The sequence below is a fragment of the Rattus norvegicus genome, chromosome 2 (genome assembly GCF_036323735.1).
Source record: "Rattus norvegicus strain BN/NHsdMcwi chromosome 2, GRCr8, whole genome shotgun sequence".
NCBI lineage: Eukaryota > Metazoa > Chordata > Mammalia > Rodentia > Muridae > Rattus > Rattus norvegicus.
In genome coordinates this window covers 154,037,416-154,050,232 of record NC_086020.1, presented here as the reverse complement: position 1 = coordinate 154,050,232, position 12,817 = coordinate 154,037,416, and the positions used below count along the sequence as shown (strand labels likewise).

Below are 12,817 nucleotides of genomic sequence, written 5' to 3'. Positions count from 1 at the left end.
AGTCCTCCCAGGCACTGCCTACCAGTAACCAGACATGCAGACCCAAGAGTTCGAAGAGCTCAGAGTTCATAGAGAATCAATAGAATTCTGATGTACAGAGTGCTTACGAAATAATGATCAAGAAGGTAGTTCTCTCCCTGTCTAGTTTGACTCCGGTGGAAACACTGTTGGACTGCTATATGACTCAATTTTATTATGTACAGACACTTTGACAGACTCCTAAGGAGCTGACAAGTGCCTGACATGGATGAGGCGGCAAAGGAAATGAAGTCTCTGCCTGCAGGGTAACGGGAAGCTCGCTTCTGGGTAATTCTCATGTCAAATGGCTGTGCTGGCACTTGTTTCCCCCAAATTAAAAGCCAAGAATCAGATAAGCCTGCCCACAACATCTCAGAGTTCTGGTTCACAGTTTTAATAAATGTATGATGTGTGATCAGATATAAGGTTGACAGATTTAGCAGTTTAGCAGGAAGTCTCTATTATGGATAAAGTTTACTCAAGTCTTTCAAAATACTTCCACTCTCATAATAATCCCTAACCGTTTAAAATGTGAGGTGTAAAAAAAAAATTACTTACAAATGTATGAGCTCCTTGACATTTAAATAATTCAGCTAAAATAACATGACTAATTTATCTTTAAAATACTTCTTAAAGTTCTGAGCATTTGTCTTCTCTATTAAAACTAGAACCTTAGGTTATATATGAACTTAAAACACATTAAAAATAAATACCTAGATACTTTAGAACAGGGCAGGCTCTGATTTTTGCAAGAAAGAGAACACAGCCATCTCCTCTCACAATCACATACTACAAGTATTCATCCCCTACCTCCCATGCTCTCCCCAAGCCCTGGAGGGAGGGGAGACAAACAGTACTGCTTTTGAGACTATGATGGTCTCCCAAGGAAGGCAGGTAGAGAGTTCATCGGCACATGACATACCTTGTTTAAGAGCACCTTCTCCAGCTCGGATGAAAGAGATCTCGTTAGAATCCACCATGTGGTGTGCTCCATCTTGCAGAACAAACCGGAGCCCAGAAAGCTTGTGACCAGAAAGAGGCCCTTTTTCGCAGGCATCCAAAAACCCCTAACAATGAATGAATGAAACAGCAGTGAGATCCCACTTGCAGAGTATTACCCAAAATGCCAAGAGAGGTTACTGCTCAGAAGTGTAATGCTCTTAGGATACATGCTGTCTTTCACCTCTTAAATACTTCTAAGTGAGCCTGGCGTTTAGATGGGTGATTCTGTAGAGAAGTACGGAATCTGAAGGTGTGAGCTGGCTGGAACGCGAAGGTTAGGGCACTCAGCATAAGCTCAACCTTGGACGGACCTAATGCTCACACTCCCTTACAGAGGCAGAGGCAGCAGGCCCCTGATTTCAGGATGAGAGAATGGAGGGAAGGCATCCAAGGTCAATGGCCTTACCAAAATCTATGTGTGAGCACTGGCTGTGCTGGGTCCCTACCACTTGTCCATTACGGCTTTGCCTTACTGGCAGACCGCATCATAAAAACCACACCATAGGGGTTGGGGACTTAGGTCAGTGGTAGAGCGCTTGCCTAGGAAGCGCAAGGCCCTGGGTTCGGTCCCCAGCTCCAAAAAAAAGAACAAAAAAAAAAAAAAAAAAAAAAACCACACCATAAAACACTGTTGTTTTAACAACTGTTAGGATTGTTGTTAGAATTAAAGAGAATTTCATTTCCCAAATGCAATCCACCTTTTAAAAGACAGCTTCATTGAGGTATAACTCATATACAAAAAAAAAAAAAAATCACATAGATTTAAAGAGTACAGTTAACAAGTTTGCAACTCATTTTCAGTCACTTAAATACTTACAGGACTCCCCCAGTTCAGTCACACAGCTACATACACAGTGAACTGCATTTCTGACATTTCAAAATTATACATTATGTATGCTGAAAACTATGTAAATTCTTCTCTTGTGTGAATTTGAGTCGTCTGATATTTAGAAGTGTGTGAATGGCAAAGTATTATCTTAAAATAAAAGTATACCAAATAAAATACATTACCAAAAAATGCTCTTATCACTGAAAACAAAATTATAACCTGCTGTTGACAAAATAAACAAGTGCTCAGAGTGTGCAGCAGCCTTAAACGGGTAAGAGGGAGGGCAGAGTGAGCACTGGCCCTTGGTGTGCGCCACTCCTGCGATTCCACCTTGTCTCAGTATATGTGAAGGTAACTAGTTTACTCCCAATTTACAAAGTTAAAAAGGAAGCAGAGACAGATCTCTAAATACGAGGCCATTCAGAGATACATATGGACTTCCTGTCTCAAAGAAACAAACCAGGTCTACGCTCATTTACAAGGAGCCCGCCCAGCCTCAGTAAAGGTGCTGTAGGAACAGGACCGGGGGCTGGGACTCTTAGGAAGGCGCATTCCTGCAGCAGCACGAGCGTCTGTAACCCCTAAGACCACTGCGAGTGGAATGCGTGACTGGAACCAGTGTGGCAGTGTCACGTTATGGAGAGTGTGAATCTGACTGACTGAGCACCTGAGTGAGCTGGAGGTCTACGATGGAAACCCTGGCAGTCAGTCAAGATGGTTAGCTAAAGGAAGCATGGGGGACACGAACATGACAGAACACAGGTGCAATTTAATACAAACAACCTGCTTTCAAACAGACAACGCCAGAGCCTCGCCCAACACTACCTTCTCAACGGCGGGAACAAACTGCTTTGGAACATTGGCCCCAAAGGTCTCATCGGAAAACTCCAACTTCGTGTAGTCCTCCGGGGCCAAGGGCTCCAGCACCCCTATCACTTTTCCATACTGGCCGGCACCACCCGACTGCTTTTTATGTGTAAAATCAAATCTGCAAAAGAACAGGAGAAAATAAATAGCATTAGTAATTAGCACAATGAGATAAACTCCCAGCAATGTATACAAAGATCCACATTGATTGGCTGTTTTTGTTTTTGTTTCTTTATTTTTTCCTTTGTGATGGCCACACTATGAAATTTTATTATAAAAGTTATTTAGAAGAAATTCTTTTCTATTCTTACTCAGAGGTGAGAGTGGACATACCGCCTAAGTAAGTTGTTTTTCTTCTAATAGAAGGCTCAGTCTAGGGTTTCTAATAACCTACATTCCGAAGAGCTCAACCAGTTCTGGAACACTGCCTTTGCACGGTGCACTGTGTAGTAATCAAGGACTGTTTCTTAGAAATAAGAACTGTGGTGGCTATAATTAATCATTTAGGCAGTTCCTATTTGATTTTAATATTTGGTATTGCTGACTCGAGTGATTTAAATTGTGAGCCAGATGCGATAATTAATACCTGAAAATGATTAATGATGAAATCACAGTGATGAACATAAAAACAGACTTTCAAGAAGAAATGAGCATGACTTAGTGTTTACTTCAAGCCATTGCACAGAGTACTTTACACGAGTATTGCACATCAGAGATCCAGTCACAGGAGGCTATTTCCTAGGTAACATGAGGACACAAGCCTGCTGCTTCTTCCTCTAACCTGAACCTTTCAGAGGACAACCACTCTATGTACAAGAGCTGCAGGAGAAGAGAGTAGACATTAATTAAGTCTGTAAGCGACTTGGGAAAAGGTGATGAAAAGAATGGTAGGAGATGTAAGCTTGGAAGGGGCAGATTTCCTAAACAGCCCGAGTGTAGATGTGTCTAACTGCCTTTGAAAGCCTTCCGGTGGCCATGAGCTTCAGGACGGGCTGGGCAACCCCACACAGTGAGGGTGGAATTTTCCTGGGAGGGAAAACCTGCATCCGCCAGAAGCAAGAGAGTAAAGCAGAGGGTGAAAGAAGCACCAGGATCGGATCGGATCGGGTCGGGTCGGGTCGGGTCGGTCAGAAGCACTGAGGAGGGGTCCGAGTACCGCACCCAGGCTCCAGCAGCGTTCCCTGAGGTACTGGGTAGTCAGTCTCAGTCTAACAACAACATAGCGTCCTTATAAAACAGCCTTGGCTGAAGAGAGAGCTCAAAAGGGACAGCAGCTTGCTGCAAGTCTGACGGCTTGAGTTCAATCCCTGGGACTACATGGTAGAAACAGAACCGGGTCCCTCAAGTTTCCCTTTACCTTCACACTCCTGCCTCAGCACACACATACCTCTGTACACAAAATAAAGCATGACAAATTTTAATGATATAGTCTACATCTGTACTATATAGATTAACTAACTATGTGGTTAAAACTAATCACAGCTACTTAAACTTAATTGAAAATTCAACAACATAACAACTCAAATATAGGGCACCTGAGGCAGTGCCCACGGTGCTGGATGGGGCGGGGCGGGGCACTCCAGCACTGCTAATTCTTCAGGCAGCAATGTCCCAAGGACCAGTCCACAGACAATGTCATTTATGAATGAGAGGAAGGCAAGAGAGAGAACACATCAGTGCCAGGGTGTGTTAAAACATTTTGCATAGACTAAACCAAGAAAGCGACTCTGTTTCTAGTCATCATTTTATAGGTCTGGGACCTGAGAAAGGCTAAGTAACCAGAGGACGAGACTGCTACCCACCTCCAAAGCCAGGGTTTGCATCGACAGCAATGCCCTTAACCAAACGTTTTCCCAGACTACTAACAGGGAAACAGAAACCGATCAAACCCGACTGACACATCACTGCGGTGTCACTGACAGGGCCACTGCAGTAGCACTGGTGGCTACTGCGTGAGAACAGGTTGAAAGAGGAGACTGGCAGGCAGGCGGGCATGCTGAAGGGCAAAGACCTAGCCTAGCGTCACACTGCTGGCAACCTGAAAGACAACTAGTCTGTCAAAATACCAAGTCATATCAAATCTAGGGTTCATGAGAATTGTGTTTTTTTCCTTCTCTTTTTTTTTTTCTTTTTCTTTTTTTCGGAGCTGGGAACTGAACCCAGGGCCTTGCGTTTGCTAGGCAAGCGCTCTACCACTGAGCTAAATCCCCAACCCCCGAGAATTGTGTTTTTTTAAATGAATTTGTAGATTAATTTTTACTATTTATTTATTTGTTTGGAGACAGGGTCTCACTATTTCGCCCTGGGTCATCTGAAACTCTCAAAAGACCCCCCCCTCCCACCCTGCCTCTGCCTTCAAGGTTCTCTGATTAAAAGCATGAGCCACCATGACTGGCCATTTTGATTTTATATTCATACTTGTTACAAGCTACAGTATTTTTAACTTGTTTAATGCTCATGTTATAATATAAAATCAGTAGAATAAGTCATCTGATCCTGGGACTTCATTATCTTGAAGACAATCTACATTACTCAAGCCTGAGGATAATGGACTGAGTATCTACCATTGGTGAGATTACGGTGGGTAACTTTAAAGACCCAAGTGGGGCTGGGCAGATGGCTCAGTGGTTGACAACACTTTCTGCTCTTGCACACTGGGGTTTGTTTCCCTGCAACAACATGGTGGCTTACAACCATCCCTAACTCCAGTTCTAGGGGATTTGACATCTGACATCTCCTTGGGCAATGGGCACTCATATATTAACACGCAGGCAAAACACTGTAAAAAACATTTTAAAAGAAGGCGCAAGACTGGGAATGATATTCTTGCAATTCAGCTTATTTAACATATAAATGAAAAGGTAGGTTTCCCTTTTGAGTAATAATTGCAAATTTAAGAAACCCAAGTGCCATCGTGCCAGTCTATACTAATTATTACATGCAGAACCTTTGTCTACTACACTTTAAAATGCTCACTTGGGAAGCCCATACAAGCACACACTCTCACTCTTGCTATGTCTATCTGTCTGTCTGTCTGTCTGTCTCCCCCAAAGGGCTGGTTTACAGATACATGACTTACTTATTGAAAAGACAAACATATTCAATTTCAAGAAAAATCTAAGCTTGTTATCCCCTAGCTGCTCATAGCTCATGGTAACTTAACTAGAAAGGAGGGAAATGCTGTATGGCTTATTGTTTCTTAGTGACCCACCTGCTCCAAAGGAAGTCGTTATTTATAGGAAACTTCAGTAGCGCCTGAGGAAAGGAATGCCTAGCGCACACAGCACCTTCCCCTTCTTTGTAGAGTGTCACTGCATATATAGTCTACCCAAAAAGCCTCCAACAATCTACCTTTTAGGAAAAACACAGTTGGAGTTGGAGAGTTGGCTCGGCAGTGGTCTTGAGTTTGGTTCCCAGCATTTATACTGTGTGGCTCACAAGTGCCCAGAACTCCAACTCCCGGGGAATCCGATGTGCCTGCACACACGTATGCACATACACATAAAAAAAATCATAAAAATGAGATTTAAATAAGATGGGAGTGGTGGTTCACGCCCATTAAGCTTTATACTTCTAAGATCAATGAGATAGGGGAAGCAGGCAGGTCCGTTTCAATTTTTTTCCTCTAATTTTCCCCCTAACGTTTTAATATGGTTGTTCTGCTCCCCCACTCTGGATCTGCCTCTGAAGGAACCTAGGTGAGTAAGCCTGTTCCTGGAGTCTCATAATGGGAAGAGGAAAGGGTGAATCATTCGTGAAGCACTTTGCCCCTTGCCCTATGAGGCCCATTTGAAAAAGGAAAGGTGTACTCTAATCTGAAGCAGACAAGAGGCAGCTGAAGCCCTCCAGAGGTTCAGGGAGGGAGGCGAGGCCAGAAGCCCTTCCCTTTCCTCTTGAATGCCCCCTCCCCCTCCCACACCTGCTCAGAGCCGGAGGGAGCCTGAGGGAATGCCCGGGCTTTTCTCCAGGAGGTGCCCGCCTACCCCAGGGCGGGGCGAGGCTCCCGGCGGAGCCACTGCCCAAACAGTTTCCTGAGCGAAGGAGGAAGAGGGAAGAAGGCGCTGAGGACCGCGCACGCCCAGCCCAGCTGCTGACTTCACCACCTCACCGAGACCCACTCCGCTGGCCAGCACGCTACACTGACAGGATCCTGGCTGCACCCACTGTGATCTCTTTGAACTAGGATAGCCCGCGCTCACTGTTTCCCTGAAGATGGAAGAAATCCCACCCACCCACTACGCTGCGTCCAGGGCTGCCTCGGTGGCAGAGAACTGTATAAATTATCAGCAAGGGACCCCCAACAAGGTATTCAAGGTGCAGACGGTCCAGCAGGCAAGCAAGGAGGTGAGTCTGCGAGATGGGGAAGCCCAGAGGATCGGCTTGCCCTGCTACTCTCACCCCGATCCGGGCTGGGCTGGGCGGGGCTGGGGGGGGGGGCTGCTCCGCCTCCGAATAGCATTCCTTCTCGGTCCTCTATATGGTACTCACCCCAGAACTGTTTGCTTTCACAGTAAGGCAGAGAACCTATGCAGGCAGATTTTGTGCATATTAGCTTAAGGAATTGGGAAATCCATGGGGTGGGAGTCTCACCTTTTCCTGTGGTGAGAAGAGGTCTAAAGAAAACACATCGGAACAATCTGGAAACTGTTAACTGTGTCTCAATCTGCTGGTAGCATTGGCCAACAAAAGCTCATGGCCTCCAGACAACTCCATAAACTTTTAAGAGTAACTCTTGGGGTTGGGGATTTAGCTCAGTGGTAGAGCGCTTGCCTAGCAAGCGCAAGGCCCTGGGTTCGGTCCCCAGCTCCGAAAAAAAGAACAAAAAAAAAAAAAAAAAAAAAAGAGTAACTCTTAAGCCCTTTGCCTAAAACGATGGGAAACCGTGAGAAATTAACCCCGAGTAAGAAGACAAAAGCAGTGTGGGCTGCTGCCAGACTCTAGCCGCCCACATCCTGCCTTAGATGATGCCTTTCTCTCTGCTGAAGCTAGGTTAGGCTTTAAGGGCCTCACCTACTGAGTGTCCCTTATTTTCTTTTTCCTTACAGCTCAAGTTTTTTTGACTGACAAAGGAATAATTTTTATTTTTGAAACTGTACCAGATATTATACTTAGATATACACTTCAAAGTTGTCTTAAATTTAAAAGGGAAATATCTAAATTATCTATCTATTCATAAGGTTTTTAAAAGTATTGTTTGACAGGACAGAGTATAAACGGCACTTACACACAGCGTCTCTGAGCACTTGGCAGTAATCCACCTCAAATCCTTTACTCACTGACACTCTGGTACCCTTGGCTTTAAGGCAAAGATGTTTCCTACTGTCACTGCATCTGTGTACTCTGTATGATTCAATCCCTCTTCTACACTAACCTAAATAAACTTGCTAGACACTGCCAAGATTGATGCTACACTCTGATGACGGCCTCCTTGAGAGGCCAGGCTTGGGGAAGGGATGGTGAAGGATAGTTAAGTCATACATTCGTGAGGAATGTCTGAACGAAACCCCTTGCCTGTTTAAAAAGATGCAAAGTTTTAGTGTACTTCTTCCCACCAGCCACCCTCCCAGGCATGTAATAAGAACGTTCTAACTAAAAAGATTTGATAGATTACAATATTCTTTTCTCCAGCGTATTTTTCTTAATTTTAGGATATCCCAGGAAGAGGCCACAAGTACCATCTGAAGTTTTCTGTGGAAGAAATTATCCAAAAAGTAAGTGAGATGTCTTTTCTAGAACACACTGATTCTCAGTGTCCTGGCGCACTCTTGCTGAGGGTTTGGCCCTGGGCTTCTGCTGCTGCTGCTGGGAGATTCTAAGCGTGAGCAGCCACAGCTCGGCAGAGCCCCATGAGCCTCGGACTGCCTGAGCTTTCTGTTCATGATTTAGAAAAGTCTGTACTTCAGGTCAAATAAATTACCATTAAGTAAATTCCGAACAGTCTGAACTCATGCCTTATATGATTGAAAGAAGTAATTTACTCTCCGATCACGACTGCTTCTCATGCCTGCCTCTTACTTTGTTTTTTAATTGGGTATTCAAATTAAGTACATTTAGAAATTCAGGAACAATAGATTCCACTCATCTTCCAATAATGGGACAGGAAAGTTTTAAAATTTTGCATGTGTGTCAAATTATTAATGAAATAAATGTAAAAGAAGGAACTGTAATTTACACCGCAGTCATCTTGAAGCTGTGGGAAGGTCGCCCTCTCCCTGAGGAGATAACCAGAGGAAATCCCCTAAAAGGCACTGAGTTGCTAGACAACCGCTGCGATCCCACACTTTTACATTAGGGAGAGACTGCTATGTCTACATTTGGAAGAAACAGTGGTTTCACGAGCAGGGAGAAAGAGCAAAGAGCAAACTTAGAAGGAACCAGTCCTCCTTTGGTAGGCAATCTGACTAAAATTTGTAAACCAACATCCCACTAGCAGGGTTGAAATCCTAAGAGTTTCTAGTTTTGGCACCTAGACACATATTCTAACGAACGGCCCTCTGTGAGGCTGACCTTTGCATGACTTTTGTAAAAATCTCCAAACAGCAAGTTACAGTGAGCTGCACGGCTGAAGTTCTTTACCCTCGAATGGGACAAGGCTCTGCACCGGAAGTCAACTTCACATTTGAAGGAGAAATCGGCAAGAACCCAGATGAGGAAGACAACACGTTTTATCAAAGACTCATGTCCATGAAGGAACCACTACAAGCACAAAATATTCCAGGTACATACATAAAGCATGGAAAAGTATGTTCTGAAAACTTGAGATGTATTTCTATTACCCACCCTTAAAACTGATGTTACTTACATTGGAAATAACTTGACTTTTGCAAAAATACTTATTTCTAATAATACAGCAATAAAGAGGCTTTGGAATTTTATACATTCGTGGCTTAATTTAGTGTTTACCCATGTTAGATTGAACACTAGAAAGCATAACTATGGCTTTTGATTTTTAATCTAAAACGGTTAATAATTAAATTTAACATATAAGTGTTTCCTCTACCAGACAATTTTGGAAATGTGTCTCCACAAATGAAGCCGGTCCACCACTTAGCCTGGGTCGCCTGTGGTTATGTAATGTGGCAGAACTCGACTGAAGACACATGGTATAAAATGGCAAAGATTCAAACGGTCAAGCAAGTGGTACGTAGTCTCCACACAGTACGCTATTAATACTGACAAGAACTGGAACTCACGGTTGGATATGTTCCTCTTGCCATTCAGTACTGAATCAGTGGGGCTGTAGTCTGAAGGCACTGAAGTCAGTCAGGTTAGACGAGGCACAGAAAGCAACAGCACTGGCCCCAAGGTCACGTGGCTTTTAGAGAGCGCAGACGTGGACATCTGCCTTCTCAAGCGATACGGGAAGTGAGTGTGGGCAAGGCTAAGGACTTTCTCTGAACATCTAATAATCAGCTCTAGCTGCATTTTCACCGCTTATGATTCGTCGTCTTTCATGCCAGGCTATTCAGACTTAGTTCTCTGTGATGCTTTACTTAGATCCGCTTGCAGAGCAAAATGGCTGTAGCTTTATTACTGTGTGTAACATAAACACTCAGGTACACTATACACTTTCAATGAATCATCTGGTCCTGAACTTGGTTCCCAAAGCTCCTGAGGGCCACTATTTATAGCACTCACAAGTAAAGCTGCAGTTCTAAAACTATGCAGTTGTGACAGAATCTGACAGGTTTTTATATGTATATACTTTACTCAGTCTAAAACAGAGGAGTTTCCTCAGCAGCCGGCAGCGTATCTGAGTTGCTGTTGCCAAGTGCTGCAGACTAACTGCATTTTTCTCCACTGAATGATGGTTCCACGGCTGCCCAGAGACAGGACTGGCATTTCCCCTAGAGAGAATCGTGGCACTGTGGTCTCTGGAAGCTTGGAGTAGTTCTAGCCATTCCTTGGCTTATTTGGGATTCTTTTCTTTACTCCCTTTAGTCAGTTTATGACCTCACATTTTGTTACTAGCCTTATGATTTCTTAAGCCTGACACCATGGTTATGGAGAAATGCATTTTCATAGGACAGAAACATACAGGAATACATGCTTTAGTTTTTATCTTTTTGAGGTTAAAGGGAAATTCAACTAGTAGCTATTAGAAAACAAGAATGAGTTTTGGGAAGCGTAAAAGATAGTTTCTAAACTCTGAGAGAAAAGGGCTTCCTGCTGCCCCCTTCAGCTTCCAGACAACCAACTGCCCACCAGCACACTCGGGCCTCTGCACATTCACCAGACACAGCCGTTACAGCCCCTGGAGACAGAGGCCACACCACTGCAGCATTTTGAGAAATGAGTGAGTCTACTTTCTAAATGCATTCAGAGAGCAACATGGCCACAGCACTCCTTTAAAGGTCCTGAACTATCAACCTGGACCAGGTACACCCAACACAACCATAACCAAGAATTCTTAAGCTATATCCACCAGCATACAAGCCAGTGGTTTTACGCTTATAAAAATAAACCTATGAATATTCACTGAATTTGAACAGTAGTAATGAAAGCCCCAGCAGAGGGCTGAAGTACTGCTTAGTTCCTAATTCATATAAATTGTACATCTCTACCTATTAAAATCCAACACGTAGGATGTCATCCCTGTAGACAATGACGTTAAGGGGACTCTCTGCTGATATAGTCAAGGGAGAGCTTACTTCGAGATGGGGTAGAGAACGGTGGTGGTGGGCTACACTTAGAAGCACTGTTAGCTGGAGGGGCTCAGGTGCTTGTGCTGCCTGCCCATTGGAGTCTCAGCACAGCAAGGAGACGCCTTCAGAAAGCCTCAGCCTCACGGCGCACAGTAATTTCTGATGATGTCTATAGCTGCACAGATGCAGGAGCTCTGTGGAGCTCACTGCATGAATGCTTTTTATTCCCGAGTGACAATCAGTGTAAAATCAGATAACTCAGTCATTACATTTTACCATTGTCAGTTTCCTAAAGAATGTTACATAATTGGTTTCTTTACTATCAGTTCCCATTGCCATTATTGACACTAGGCTTCATAAATAAAAACTACATATAGTAATGCTTTTAAATAGCTGCCACAAATTGGAGGGTGAAAACCACCTAAGCGATTTTTAGAGCAACAAATGCAAAGTAATGATTTTTAAAAAATGGTTTGAAAGAATATCTGTTTATTCTAATATAAGAAAATAGTTTTCTGTCAGGCTAAATTGAAGTGAATAGAGCAATATTAATGCAAAAAACTTAAGATGTCATCTTTGCCATGATATTGCTTAAACATTTTTGTTGTTGTTGTTGTAGCAAAGAAACGATGACTTCATTGAGTTAGACTACACCGTCCTACTCCACGACGTTGCATCGCAGGTAACATATACGACTTTATTTGATGCCACTTTCAAAGGCAAGAATTGTTTTCTAGCCACACAGTCACTTTATTCCCTTTGACACTAAGTAAAAGTCAATGGCACTTAAGACAGGCAAGAGGTTGAAGTGTGTCAACTTTGTAGCAAGTGAATTTGTATGGTGCTATTTGGGCTGAAGACACTTTAAATAGTGCCGTCCACAAAATATAAACTCAATTATGCTTTCTAGTTCCATAACGACATTCTCTACTTGCAGGAGATTATCCCCTGGCAAATGCAAGTTCTGTGGCACCCACAATACGGCACAAAAGTAAAGCACAACAGCCGCCTCCCAAAGGAAGCACCAGCGGAGTAAACAAGACCCCAACTCGGAGACAGCCGTCAACATGCCCCTTAACCATGAGTATGACTGTCCTCACTGGCACCTAGCTAACAGGCCAAGTGAATCCCACAGTGTCGCTCTGTATGTCTTGGCTACAGGACCGAGCTGCATAGATTCCACAATAAAGAGTAGACTACATGAAAGTGTCTTTCCAATAGTAATGGTACTATGGCTATCCACTAATAAAGTCAACTTCAGCCTCACAGAGTCGGATTGCAGTGTATACTTACGGCACAGGGGCAGTAACGGTTTCTCTAAACGCCACTTTGGGCTTTCCTGTGATACAAGGACAGCCATATTCTCTCTCCATTCTCTAAAATGAAAGAAAAAAAATACCATAGTAACATTCAGTGAAATATAAGGAATAACTGAACGGTAAATTTTAAATTATTT

The 12,817-nt window shown here is 43.5% G+C and overlaps 2 protein-coding genes across 3 annotated transcripts in view; one reads left to right on the top strand and one right to left on the bottom strand.

Annotated features, from left to right (window-relative positions):
* The window catches only part of Gfm1 (G elongation factor, mitochondrial 1), a 44,923-nt gene that overhangs the window by 5,291 nt on the left and 26,815 nt on the right, over positions 1-12,817 (bottom strand). For both annotated transcript variants that reach the window (XM_063281134.1, NM_053625.2), the window contains exons 13-15: positions 12,655-12,737; positions 2,675-2,837; positions 941-1,085 (exon numbers count right to left, since the gene is read on the bottom strand). In XM_063281134.1, the coding sequence (XP_063137204.1) occupies positions 941-1,085; positions 2,675-2,837; positions 12,655-12,737 (391 nt within the window). The remainder of the gene's footprint in view (positions 1-940; positions 1,086-2,674; positions 2,838-12,654; positions 12,738-12,817) is intronic.
* Lxn (latexin) lies at positions 6,760-12,629 on the top strand. Its single transcript, NM_031655.1, is given in 6 exon segments — positions 6,760-7,060; positions 8,365-8,427; positions 9,257-9,434; positions 9,720-9,856; positions 11,981-12,043; positions 12,299-12,629. Coding segments are annotated over 6 exon segments (672 nt in total). The 5' UTR covers positions 6,760-6,928; the 3' UTR covers positions 12,398-12,629.